The 14246-nt window shown below is 33.5% G+C and overlaps 1 protein-coding gene across 5 annotated transcripts in view; it reads left to right on the top strand.

Moving 5' to 3' along the window:
* Positions 1-14246, top strand: part of RALYL (RALY RNA binding protein like) — a 715531-nt gene that overhangs the window by 336270 nt on the left and 365015 nt on the right. For all 5 annotated transcript variants that reach the window (XM_050801558.1, XM_050801556.1, XM_050801557.1 and 2 more), the window contains exon 2: positions 3863-4141. In XM_050801558.1, coding sequence (XP_050657515.1) covers positions 3886-4141 — 256 coding nt within the window. In that variant the 5' untranslated portion in view covers positions 3863-3885. The remainder of the gene's footprint in view (positions 1-3862; positions 4142-14246) is intronic.

Genomic DNA, 14246 nt, shown 5'->3' with positions numbered 1-14246 from the left:
TATTGTATCTGTGGGATTATCATTTTTATCAAATGTGGAATATTTTGGTCATTAATTTTCTTGAATATTTTTCTACCAGCCCCTCTGGGACTCCAGATTTATGTGTTTAACAGCTTGACAGAGTTCAATATTAACTCACTGAGGCTCTGTATATTTTTTCAATGTTTTATCTCTATACTACATTTTACATATTCTCTATTTCTACAACTTCTAATTCACAAATTTGTTCTTCTGAAGTTTCATCACCATTCAGTGATTTTTTAAAAAATTGTTAGATATTATAGTTTTTCTCTTTAAAAGTCCCATTTGATTCATTTTTAAAATCTTTAATATCTCTTCTGGTCATGGGTCATATTTTAATTCTTAAGATCTGTAGGAGGTTTTGCATGATGGTGAAAATAGTGTATTTTATGTGATTGAATGTCTGAGTTCTATTTTTTCCTTTTTTTTTTTTTTGTGAGATGGAGCTTCACTTTGTTACTGGAGTGCAGTGGGGTGCTTTCTGCTCACTGCAACCTCTGACTCCCAACTTCAAGTGATTCTTCTGCCTCAGCTTTCCAAGTAGTTGGGATTTACAGATGTGTGCCACCACACTTGGCTGTTTTTTGTTTGTTTGTTCGTTCATTTTTTGGGTTTTTTTGTATTTTAGTAGAGATGGGGTTTTATCATGTTGGCCAGGCTGGTCTCAGACTCCTGACCTCAAGCCATCCGCCCACTTCAGCCTCCCAAAGTGCAGGGATTACAGGCATGAACTACCACACCTGGCCCTATTATTGATTTTAAAGAAGTGTTATACTTTTCTTTGATAGACTTTTGACTTGTTTCTGCTTTAGTTTGATCATCTTAAGCCTTGTTTTCAGCTTTTGCTAGCGTGGTCACAGAATACCTTTACCTGTTGGAATCTTTAATCCCATTACTAAGGCCCACCCTTCCGATGCCTAAATTTAATTCTCCAGGTAGTCAATTTGGCCTCTTCACTGCTGCTGGTAGGAACATGAATGATTCTTGGCCTTTTGCAGTTATTGGAATCATTCAGTCCACAAATTTGCAATAACTTCTTGCCCAGCCTCATGAAACTGTACCCTTTGCATATATGACTTAGAAATCAGCATAGGTTCAAAGGACTTTAAAGCAGATTTCTAGAGTTCTTTTTCTGTGTAGCTCTTTTGTCTCAAGAAACCTGTCACACAAATTCCAACTGCCCCAGATGCTCTGAACTCTGGTCTGTATCTCCTCAACTCAGTAGGTCACTTTCTCAGTTTGTGAGATCCTCCCTACCCCACGGACACTGCTCTAAACCTGAAATATGTTTTCCAGGCAGAAAGCTTGGCTCTCCTATGTTTTACTTGTTTGTCTCTTCTTTCTCAGATGTAATGGCTCTGTACTGCCTGTATTTAATGTCTGAAAAACAGTTGCTTCATCTGTGTTTCCCTGGTTTTCTATTTCTTTGAACCAGGAGGGTTAATTTAGTCACTGTTACTCCATCATCGCTGAAAGTAGAAGTCTTTCTTCAACTGATTTAAAAGTTTCTGTAATAGAAAAGATATTAAACTATGAATTGAGGCCTAACTTTTAGAGACTGTTGAAATGACAGAATGCAATACTACAACAAAACTTATAAACCCAGATAGACTCATTTAAAATGATAAACACTTATATACAATTATAAACACTGATAGAAACTAGCAAGTCAGTGGTTGTGAAAAAAATTAGATACATAGATATGTATAGATTTTAAGGTAGGTAAGAGTTATTAATTAGAATTACACAGTTGTAAGTTTGGAGGTACAGGTATGAGTGTCATCCACACAGACTAAAAGAACAGAGCAGAGTCCAAGATAGCATGTTGACATTCACAGTGAGCATTCAGAGTACAACTGTACCTTCAAATTAAATTTAACCAAGGGTTACTATCAATGGCAGACCACCGGGCTCTGTAAACCACAGGTCTGATCTATTCTAGAAATTCTTATATTTGCATTTTAACCAATGTATATCTGTCCAGGAAATAAAATGTCAACCATAAGAATTGTTTACCCTTAAAAATAACTCTATGGTGTTTCTAAAAGTATGTGTCACATGAGAGCACAAACAAAATAGTATGCTTTCTATGGATTGTATTACTGATGTTGACCTGGAATGGTAAGAAAGGAAACTGACTCTAGATTACCTACCTTGATTTTTCTTGTTTCAATTAATTCTCAGAGCATTTGTCTTGAGATATGCAATAGCTCGAATTTCAAGATAAAAAAAATATCAACTTTCCTTTTTTCAACTCTACTTTGAATAATTCGTACAGGTACCACTTAAATGTAGCTAATCTGAATCAATACAAGGCAGTGTTATAATCTTTGTTTCTAATGATGTTTTACTCTTAATTTTTATGTGAATAACTGAATGTTTTGTTTGTGAAACTGATCTTCATTATAAGGAGATATTTCTAATGTTGGCTGTCCAATATGAAGTAAAGCTTTAAAAATCCCAGAGGTAATATTGAACAACTTAATTTGAAACATTTTATGTTACTTTGTTGCTCTTGATTTCAAGAGTACCTGGTTTAAATGCATAAGTACATTTTCAAGCATATCCAATTTACATGCCTTAAAGACTTCCACCGCCTTAATGTTTAATTTAGAAATATCATTTTAAATGATTCTTAAAATCAGATGCACTTATTTTTATAGCTGTAATATTTTAAGAGAGCCTTCATATAAAAATATAGTTGTCACTGACAAACGGTATCAATTAGCTAATGTTCAACAATGATCATCAATTCAGAGACTGTAACCGTGTTGAAATTTTAGTTTAGCCTTAATGTTGTCTATAATAGGTACTGTAAATGATGCATGACAAAAAATAGGTTGTTAGCAAATGTTGAGGAAGGAAGGAAGGAGGGAGGGAGGGAGGGAAGGAAGGAAGGAAGGAGGGAGGGAGGGAGGGAGGGAGGGAAGGAAGGAAAGAATTTTCAAGGCCTTAAAAATCTGTATGTGCTGGAATACTTAGAAATAAAAGTTTTGTTGAATTTAATTAGACACAAATATTCTACCAAGCTCACAAAATGATTTTGAAAAATACTAGCAATCTTTAGGCAACATAGGAGCCCTTAGTTAAGTGAATTAGAAAGTGAAGTTAAGAATAACATTTCAACAGTTACCTAATCTCCTAATTTGCTGATCATTGATGAACATTGGCTCATATGTTTTATTTTGTGTTTTTATGAAACTGACATGTGCTATTGGTTCAAATAAATAGCATATATAGTATTCTGGCTAAGTTGCTTATTTTTAAAATTATGATTTTCTTATGTTAAATTTTCAAATTAAATTTCTAATACCATTTTTTCTTTTCCACAGCCTTTAATGGAGAAAACTGTTGTTTCTGACAGAAGGGTTCTGATATTGAAATAGACAATATGTCTACCTATTATAGAAATATAAAAAATAAAAATGCATGTACTCAAACAGAAGATGGAGGTTACATTTCTGTAATACATCTATCATCAGACCTTAGCCATATTGGACTTTTGGTTGCTGTTGATAGAATAAGGCAGATTTTCCTCAAACTTTCTTTTGCAAAATAGATAGACTTAAATATAAAAACGACTGCAAAATGTTCAGTCATTAACAAATCAAGAATTTTTATAACTGTATGTTGTCATTATAAGTTTTTTCTACTGTATTTAGCAATGCAATATTTACCTTTTATATTACTAAATATATTAATTTTCTTCTCAAGAAAATTATTAATACTTAGGGATTGGAGTTTTCCTGAGTGTAATATTGAAAAACTGTTAAAAAGCCAGTGATACCCATTCAATCTAATGATTTAGCTTTTGATTATTTGTTTTGTTTGTTTGTTTAAGGATTAAAGCAAGGAGAGCCAATCATGACTGGCAAAACACAGACAAGCAATGTCACCAATAAGAATGACCCCAAGTCCATCAACTCCCGTGTTTTCATTGGCAATCTAAATACGGCAATTGTCAAGAAAGTTGACATTGAAGCCATTTTTTCAAAGTATGGAAAAATAGTTGGATGCTCCGTTCACAAAGGTTATGCATTTGTACAGTACATGAGTGAGCGACATGCAAGAGCTGCAGTGGCTGGAGAAAATGCCAGAGTCATCGCCGGCCAACCACTTGGTAAGTCATGCTCAGACATGGATCTCATGTTATTGTTCATATATCTGGAAATTGTTTTATTTCTCAAAACCCAAAACCACTGTTGTTTCTACCTCTTCTTTAACCAATTAGAGTGATTTTATATTTATAATTCATATTTTTTCATCCTTATATTGTTTTATATATAGGTATCTTATTTTCTCTATAAATTTATAAATTTGAGATCAAGGCGACTTTGCAATACTTATTACCTCCACCAATCCTAACACAGCCAGGCAAATAATAAATATGCATCAGATTTAACTTTATTTGACTTGAGATAGCGTCTGTCTTCCAGGAAACACTATCCTATGCAAAAAATAACTTCGCTTGTTATACTTACGGCATTTGATTTGAGAGCCTAATGCATTTTCCTCATTTCCTGTGTTTTGGAGGAGAAGGGATAGAAAATAGCAAAAGAAAGTAAATTTTTAGAACTGGGAAAGGAATATAATTCACATTTTAAAAATCTACTTAAAGATTTTGTATATTATGCCTATATAATCATGCATAATAATCAGATTTCTTTCTAACATTCAAGAAACAATGTAGTTTTTTCACAGAAAGGGAAACAGTGAAGTCTGAAATAAAATTAAAAACTTGGAAAAAATATTTTATAATTAATGTGTAGATAAAAATAAAAATCAGATAATTATTTAGATGTTTCTCTACCTTAGGAAAAAAATACAGTTAATATAGTAATGATTCCTCAATTTATATTTCCTGTTCTCTCTAGATTCATGTATCAAACTCATTGTACAGCATCTTCTCATGGATACTCAAAAGGCATTTCAGTTTCATATGGCCAGAACAAAACCCATGATTTTCCACACCCTCAGCCTTCTCCACTCCCAAGCTTCCTCATCACAGTAAAGGGAATCCCCATTTTATCCATTTTTTTTTAAAAAAAACAACAACAACAACTACAACAACTTTGATTCTTAACTTCCTCGATCATCAAGTTCACTTGTCAATATATCTCAAATATATTCCAAATGCAATCTCCTTTTATATGTGTGCTAAAGGCCATCTCATACAGGCCACTATTGTATCTCAGGAGCACTGAAATAACTCCCTTGTTGGTCCACTTCTTTTTACTCTTGCCAGAGTGTCTTTTAAAAACATAGATCAGATTATGTTCTTAACCTCCTTTAAACCTCTAATGCCTTTCTCATACAGAATAAGATTCACATTCTATACCATACCTACAATGCTCTACACTGCCACATCTTCAATTCTATCTCCTTATTCTCTCTCCCTTCTTGAACCACTCTAGTTATGCTGGCTGCCTTGATAATGCCTCAGACATTCCAAGATTGTTCCTACTTCAGAGGCTTTGTATTTGCTATTCCCTCTGTTCAGACAACAGGTCTTTGCTAATTATTTGTTCCCTACTTTATTGAGTGTGCTGTGCTCAAAATTTACCTGCAATGAGAGGCTGTTACTGACTAGCCTATCTAAAATAGAATAGTCACCTTTCTCCTTCTTTCACTGTCTATTCCATTACTCTGTGTTAATTTTTTTCATGGCACCTATCAGCATCTAGATTACATAGTTTAATGTATAATCTTACCTGTGTCATGACCACAAATATAAAGCTGAAGAAGCATACAAAAGAAGCAAGTTAAAAGTATAGAGAAGTCAAGCTAGAAGAGTGTTAAGAATATTGTGAATATTATCACACGATATAACACAATTAAAACTATTTGGGAAGGTATGGAATTCATTAAAATGTGGGAGACGTTAGCGGTAATAGTCTTGAGGGAAAAAAGCAAAAGATGTTTTGCGTAAGTGCCTGATATTTAACTACAAAAAATCACTATCAGATAGGAATATAATTTTAATTTACATTGGTCCCATCCAACTTTCTATATTTTAAAGAAAGGAAATAAAGGAAGTGCTTTTCAACAGACGTTGGTGTATTTTCCACTTGTCTTTTTGTTTTCCTTAGTGCCTCCATTCTGCTTGCTTACTTTGATATGGGAATTTTCTGACATTTTTGTTTTTCTTTTTAAGTTGAAAGTCTTAATTCAGGGCCATATCCCAGCACATTTCAGGGCAAGCTCTATTTACTGTCTGTATCCTGATTGTTACGAAACTAACAAATACTTGAGGAAATGCATTTAATTATTTTTGTTGTTTGAAAAAATTAACCATCAGTTTAAGATCAATTAAAAGTCTGATTCACTTTTTAATGAGCTACAGCTAATCTTCTGGAGTTCTGTTTCCTATCACTACTCAGTTGATTGTCTTTTTGAGAAGAATGCAATGAACAAAGATAAATACCACACCAACAATGTAGTGCCTTACCTACACAAACCCAAGGAAGAAAATGATACCAAATTGCTCTGTTTTGAGAGGCACAAAGTTAAATTGTGCCTCTTTTAAGATACCATTTCTCATTCTCAGTCATTCCTCTTAGATCCTCTCTTAGTTTTGTCCTCAGGTAACTCTTTAGAGCATATATCCTAATCATCTGTAATCACACTTTGTGCCTGAAACCAAGTCTTAGACTTTAGTTCAAATCTCTTCTTTCACTACGTCTCTCCAAGCTGAATGACTTTTCATACAAAGCAAGTACGTTACAATTTATCCAACAATTTTGTTTAGGTCAAGCACTTGACCATATCCACCGTTTTTTGTTTGTTTGTTTGTTTGTTTGTTTGTTTTACCTGTGTTGCTAGAAACTCAGGCAAAGGCATATCTTCCAATTGTTCCCTATAGAAGTTAGTTCCTCCATCATGTCCTGAAGAAGACCCTTAGTTTCTAGGATGTGTATACATTTCTAGATTTAAGTATCATACCTTTGTTTTTGATGATTTGAGCAAAACTTCGGTTCAAGCATATTAATCACTTGCTTCTTGAGGTTTTTGATTCCCAAATAAACCCTTTCTAATCTGCCCCCCAACAAACCCTAGCAAGTTCTTAATATGAAGCACATTTTTTATGGATGAAATAATAGGCCGTTATTACATGAAATTGTTATTAGTATCAGCTACAACAACCGATCTAAGCATTCTTCTTTTTCTTAAGAGTGAGAAGGAAATTAATGTTGATTAGATCGTGCACTGGATTAGTACTTTACCCGTATTACCTTATTTGATCTCAAATAATGTGTATTTGTATGTCATTTTCTGAAAAGGAACAGTATTTTATTTACTACATGTTTAAAATGTTTATATATAATTTAGAGATTAAAAATTATACATCAGTAGTACCAGAAAAAATTAAACATCCTAATGTGCATTCTTAAAGTTTTATGAAGACTATAGGTCACTTGGCCATAATTTAATTTATTTTCTTATACATTTCCAGTTGTTTGGCACATTTTTTGCACCATGATAGAGAGTATCCATTTGTATTCTTAACTTCCTGTCTTTGATATATAATAGAACACTACTAAACCCTCTGTGGAAAAAAAGAAAAAGATTGCATTTTGACTCATATTACTTAAGGAGTCTTAAAAAGTCAGAATATATCTATGAAATTATTCAGAATTTTTTTAAATCACAATTCCTATAATGTAAAAATCCTCATAAAACTGTCTGTCTATGTTTGGTTATTTAATTGATTTTAATACAATTTAAATATTAGCAGGTAAAATTTAACATATCCTCTTAATATTTAATTGAGTTTGAATTCTAAGTTTGTTAATATTGGAAATATTTATTTCATTCTTCAATCTAAGTGTAGTCATTAGAACTTTTTCCTCAAACACATGTGCAAGATAAAAACTTTTTAAATGCTTAATAGAGACAATTTTTATGAGTAGTCACACACGAAGTGTCCTTTCACACAAAATGTTATACAGAGGTTAGAGACTCAGACTAGACAGTGCCAGTTTTATGTATCTACTGATTACATTGGCTTGATTACAAACATGCTCTAATAAAATATTTGCAATGTCTTTCTTTATATTCAGATTATTATTTTACTCTTACAATGCTTGTGAAAGATACAATTTATGAACTTGACAAGTCAGCTGTTGATAGTAGGAGGAACCAAACACTGAAAATTAATTTATCTAAAGCAATCATTTTTGTCCTGAGACTCATATGCAGGCCCCTGTCCTTAAGAAGCAAAGTTTGCTTTGGGAAAAGAATATATAAAGCAGAGAATTAAATTAATTTTATCACATTGTAAGTGTCTTGCAAATGCAGAAAGATTTCAAAGTGGGGACATGATGAATAGAGATTGTAAATTTTAAAGTAAATATGGTGAATGTACTTAACTAGATCCTGAAGAAAGTAATGGAATTGTCTTAGTAGAGAGGAAGATGTTGGAGAGATTTCCTGCATAAGAACAAAGAAGAGAACATTCAAATGCTTGTAACAATTCCTGTCAAGCATGTGCTGAGAGCAATGGATTTCAAGCATCTTTTTATCCCCAACTGTTTTGCATCCAGAGCGATCTTTTCAAAATGCAAATCTAATCATGTCACTGTCTTTTAAAACTTTCAGGGATTTCTCATTGTTCTCAGAAAAAAAGACTGAAACCTTTGCTGTGGGCTACAAGTTTCTACATCATTTGTTTCTTTGTCACCTGCAGACTCACATCATAGCCCCCTCAGCCTTGCTTAGAGCTCCAGCTAAATTGACTTCTTTCAGTTCTTTGAACAACTTGTGTTCTGTCACCCAACAGGGCCTTTGCACATGCTATCTTGACTGCCCAGAATGTTCTTCCCTATGAAACTCTGCACCACCTCACCCTACGTCCCCACTTTATCCCCTTTACCTGGCTAATCATTCTTCAAATCTCAAATGAAATTTCAGTCCTTTAGTGAAACCTACTTGTCTCCCTCAAAGCTAGCTGAAGTGTTTTACTATACTTTCAAGCAAGTGTCTTCTTTTCAATTGTATTTTTATATTTATTATTTTGTAATTGATATCTGTCCCTTCTCTCTCTAAGCTATAAGTTTCTTAGGGCATGGACTATATATAGGTATGTATGTGTGTGTGTGTATATATATATACACACACTTACATGGCAAATGCTCAGTGAAGATGTACTGGATGAATGGTTGGATAGATGGTTAGTTGAAGGAATGGATGGACTTGTCTAAAGGGGTCCCTCACATTGAAAAGAGTACCACAGGAAGAAGAAAAAGAAGCAGGAGGAGGAATAAGAAGAGAACAGGGAAAAGAAGGAAGGAGAAGGGGCAATTGCAACTTCCCCAGAAAGCTAGACGATATAGTTGGGGTTGCTGTTAAGTGAAGACAAAGTGGTTGTGATCAGCTTGCTAAGGAGACTAGGAATTTAACCTTGAAATCCTTCAACAGACATTCCAAAGGTAACTGTTCCATAGGCCTGATTTCAGTTTTTTATAAATATAATCCAGTATTTAATAAGCATGAAATATTAACACATACATACTTTATTCAAAGGTTAGAGTGAATGATATATTGGTTTGAAGAAAGATTTCTATTTATGAAAAACTTCCTACACATTCCTTAAAATGTCATCCTTTCATAGTTTCCTCTTATTAATAGCTGTATATTTGCATGGCACTTCATCATTGTCAAAGTTCTTTCATGCACATATTATCTTCTTTGATTTTCACAACAATGCCAAGAAGTAATATTAGTATTTATGCCCATTCTGCTGGCTAGGAGCCAAAGCACAGAGAAATGAACTTAGTCTGTATCACACAAATGGTGGTGCAAGATTGTTGGCTCACGTTTTCTAACCCTAATTATTTTTACTATTTCTCCTTCCAGAAATTTATTCCATTTCAGCAGAGTGATCATAAAGTCTGTCATCCAAACAATAATACTTTTGAGAGTGGAAAGGTTACTCTCACTGATTTTGCTTTGTTTGTGGGGCCTGTCCTGTGCATGGTAGGATGTTAGTAGGATCCCTGACTTCTACCTGCAAGATACCTCTAGTATCCCTTCCAAATAGTGACAGCCAAAAATTGTCTCCATATTACCAAATGTCTCCTGGAAGGCAAAGTCACTCCAGTTAACCTTTACTATTTTAGGGTAATCATACCAAAATAAACGCCATTAATTTTCAGAAATGTTCTAATGGTCTTAGGATAAACTATATTAAAACAATGCTCTGAGTTATTTTGACAGTAACTCATAATTTATAATAAGAATGTATCTTTTCCAATTTCTCAGAAAATAAAACTCAGTAAGCACATTTCAGGGCAATTTCAATTTATTCATGACCATGGCTTACCCACTTACATCACCGGTTTGTTATAAAGTCCTCTGTCTCTTCACATCTTTAATACACTGCCTTTTAGAGGTGTGATTTTTCTTCATTAGATCCCTCCATTCAAACATGTCTAATCGCCACTAGAAATGATGAAGAAAAAGAAAGCATCATGGAAGTGTTAAGTGAAAAATACAGAGTACCAAGATTACTCAGAGGCTTAGGATGATCTTCAAATACATATTATTCAACAACAACACTAAAAACTTGTTAAGACAAAGACAGAACCGCAGCATCCCTAGTTGATGTTGTCTCTAACAAATGCATTAGTTTTACCAAGCATCCATCCTGTTTCATTTTGGTAAGTATTATTCTTCTACATATGTCTCTAGCTTCAAATTAGATGGAGTGTCTGAGCATCTAGCAAGGACAGATTGACAAAGAGCCTGGGGTGAAATTAGTATGAATAATCATTTTTGACAAAGTAGTCTACCGCAGAACCCCTAAACAAGCACGTGAACCTTATGGAGATTTCTATGTCATGAAAAATCCTGTAGAAAACATCTAAAGAATGCTGCAGATAATAAATAGCACTTTCAGCAAGGCACCATTATGTAATTCTATTACCATTTGGACTGAGAAAAAAAGATAATTTTTAGCTTTTGCCTCAGTGTCTAAAGAAGATATTGTTATCATAATTTCTTAACTTGATAGGTTAACAAAACTTCCACTCCTGAAGATACAAATCAAAAGTTAGTCCTTCGGCTACTTTAAATATTAGCTGCAATAAGTGTACAAAAATATTTGAATATATAAATCTTGGAATTTTTCTTAACAACCTTTGAAACTATTCACCATGCTAGCTTTCTTTTTCCGCCTACATGTTCAACTCATTCCTATATTTTAAACATCCAACTTTCCTAACAGATTTTATGTTATACAGATTATGTGAAGTACTTCATCAATTGAAGAATGCTATGTAGAGATGACTACTATATTTGTTTTAAAAACTCTATTCACAGGCCGGGTGCAGTGGCTCACACCTATAATCTCATCACTTTGGGAGGCCAAGGCAAACAGATCGCTTGAGCCCAGCAGTTTCAGACCTGCTTGGGCAACATGGTGAAACCTCATCTCTGCAAAAAATACAAAAATTAGCTGGGCTTGGTGGCATGCACCTGTGATCTTAGTTATTCAGGAAGCTGAGGTGGGAGAATCACCTGCACCCAGGAAGTTGAGGTAGTGGGCTACAGTGATCTGTGATCATGCCACTGCACTCCAGCCTCAGTGAAAGTGAAATCCTGTCTCAAAAAAAAAAAAAAAAAATTCTATTCACAAGGCTGTGGAGGGACTTAAATGGTGTGCAAATGTGTGGGAGTATGAAACTTACTTATGAAATGGTATTCAGTACAAATCACTTTTGTTTCATCATTTCTGGGATTCATGGAAACATATTGCCATCCCATATCAGTGGCTTGTACTAATAATATTTTTTATTTATATGTCATTTTTTCCTCATCAACCTTCTCAAAGAAGATCAAAGTACACTTCATTACATTTTTAAAAAATTATCTTTCCAACATCCTTCAAGGAAGCTAAAAAGTAGATTTAATTAAGCCCATTTTACAAATAAGTGAATTCTATAATGTACTTAAAGAGAGCAGGTTTTTGTGAAAACAAAAGTCTCAGAAATTTCTTCCAACATTGTGCATAATTACTGTAAGTTTCCTTAGTTCTGCTTCCAAGGTGTGTATGTATGTGTATATACATCTGGTAATTGTTGAGGAAGTCTTCATCCTCATCCTTCACTGTCATAAATTAATAAGTAACAAAAACAATACTATCTGGGTTATAAAGCACAACAGACATTCAAAGTTTTCAGTAATTAAACGGAGCTCCTTAAAATGCTGTAAACAAATGCTAATTAGCAAGCTTCCACGATAGAGTGAATTATAGAACTAACGGTCTGTCAGCCAGGGAGATACATGGCCCCACAGATGATAGAAAGCCCGGGGGATTTGCTTTCTATTTCTAAAACTGGTTATTTGACTCAATCACTGAACCTAAATTAGTGAAAGCAGTGGTAGAGACTGTAAATAAGTTTTTTCATTAAAACTATCACTGGAAACTTCTGAGCAACATTTAAAGATCTTATTAGTTCTAACTTGTTTGTTACTTAATCCCTAGTACAAAGCTAAATAATATATTAAAAAATAGAAAAAAAATCAGTGTCTGAAGTTGTCCTTCAATGTGGGGAATAAAATGTCTGAAAGTCATTTATGAACTAATTTTAGAGTGCTTTACTACGAGAAATATTTATTCTTTCAACACTGCATGTGTTGTTGTAGATGCTTGCCAACACATATTAAATTATAAAAGAGAATAAAAATATATGCCAAACCCACCAAAATGAAATAAAATAAAATATAAAGTAAAATAATAAAACAAAATAGATCACTACTCTTGGAAAATATTCTAAGTGTAGAGTAAAATATGTATACGTAAGATAACATGCAGATGAAGATGGTAAATACAAGATAAAGCATGATGTAATACAGATCAAATACCATAAAAGGATGAAGTATTGTAAATTCATTTAAGAAAGGCTTATGGGCCAGTTGTAAAGTAAAATGTTCACCTATGAAGCAATACACAATAGGAAGTGGGAAACTCAAGATAAGGTATTTTGTAACACACGTCAAGTGCTACTGGAATTTTAAATAAAAAGTATTATAAGGTTTTTTGGAGGCCTGTTAGGAAATGTAGATTTGAATTTAACTGTTAATCTAAAATAGGTGGCAAACAAATTGAGTATAATCATGAAGAAAATCTTTAGAGACTGCAATTCTTAAGTAATTTTAATTGAAACCAAAACACAGAATTGAAATATAGCTTGCAATGTTTGTGAAAGGTGGTGGTTTTGAGTTAAGGCTCAGGACTCACAATTCCTGTGTTAGAATCCTAGCTCTCCACTTAGGACGTGTGGAACTTTGGACAAGTTACTAAAGAAACAGCTGCTATTGTCTTGCCTGTAAAATGTAGATATAAGAATAGGTCCCACCTCATAGAGTTATGAGGATTAAATGCATCAATATGTGTAAAACGGTTAAGAACAATTCCTGGGACATACAAAGTCTCAAAAGAAGGCAAAAGGGCTAGACATCCAATTAAGTCCTATTGTTTAATGCCTTCTAAAAATGAATTTAGAAAACTAGAGAAACAGGTCCTAGATCTTTAGCTTTCTGAAGGTGTTGGTCCTGTGACAAGAATTTATGTTCTCTGGCTCTAATTTCCTCATTTGTGGGGAAGCTATGGGACTAGTTAATCAGTAAGATCCCAAAAAAGACCAAATAATTATGATGATTTCTGCTTTTTCTGTCTTGTTGAAAAAAATCTTTGCCTCCTCTTTGGCCATAAAGACATCCTTCTGTGTTTCCTTTTAAGGGACTTTTATATTGGTTTGACTCTTCACATTTAGACTTTACTACCTCTGGAATTGAATTTTTTGGTATGGTATTTGGTAGTGAAAAAGATTCACTCATTCCCATATGAATATCAAGTAATCTCACAGGATTTGTTGAAGAGACTCTTGATTTCTAACTGCCCTGAAACGTCCCTCTGAACATATATTAAGTAATCAAGTATATGTATATATGTATGTGCACGGACACACACACACACACACACACACAAACGCACATTTCAATTTACATGTAATTAAATATATGCTGCAAATATTATATCATAAATAATACTGATAAATACTGTAAATGACACCATTTTGGACATATTTCCTAATTGTTTATTCCTGATCTATTTATTGATGTACTTATGATCTTCTAAAATCACTTATAAATTTTAAGCTTACTATAGATTTTTAAATCAGTGTATGTGTCCAGCAATGTCTCTTGTAAAAAATGAGTTTTAT

Source organism: Macaca thibetana, chromosome 8 (assembly GCF_024542745.1).
Source record: "Macaca thibetana thibetana isolate TM-01 chromosome 8, ASM2454274v1, whole genome shotgun sequence".
Taxonomy (NCBI): Eukaryota; Metazoa; Chordata; class Mammalia; order Primates; family Cercopithecidae; genus Macaca; species Macaca thibetana.
Note: the sequence above shows the minus strand (reverse complement) of the source record. Positions and strands in the feature narration are given on the sequence as shown.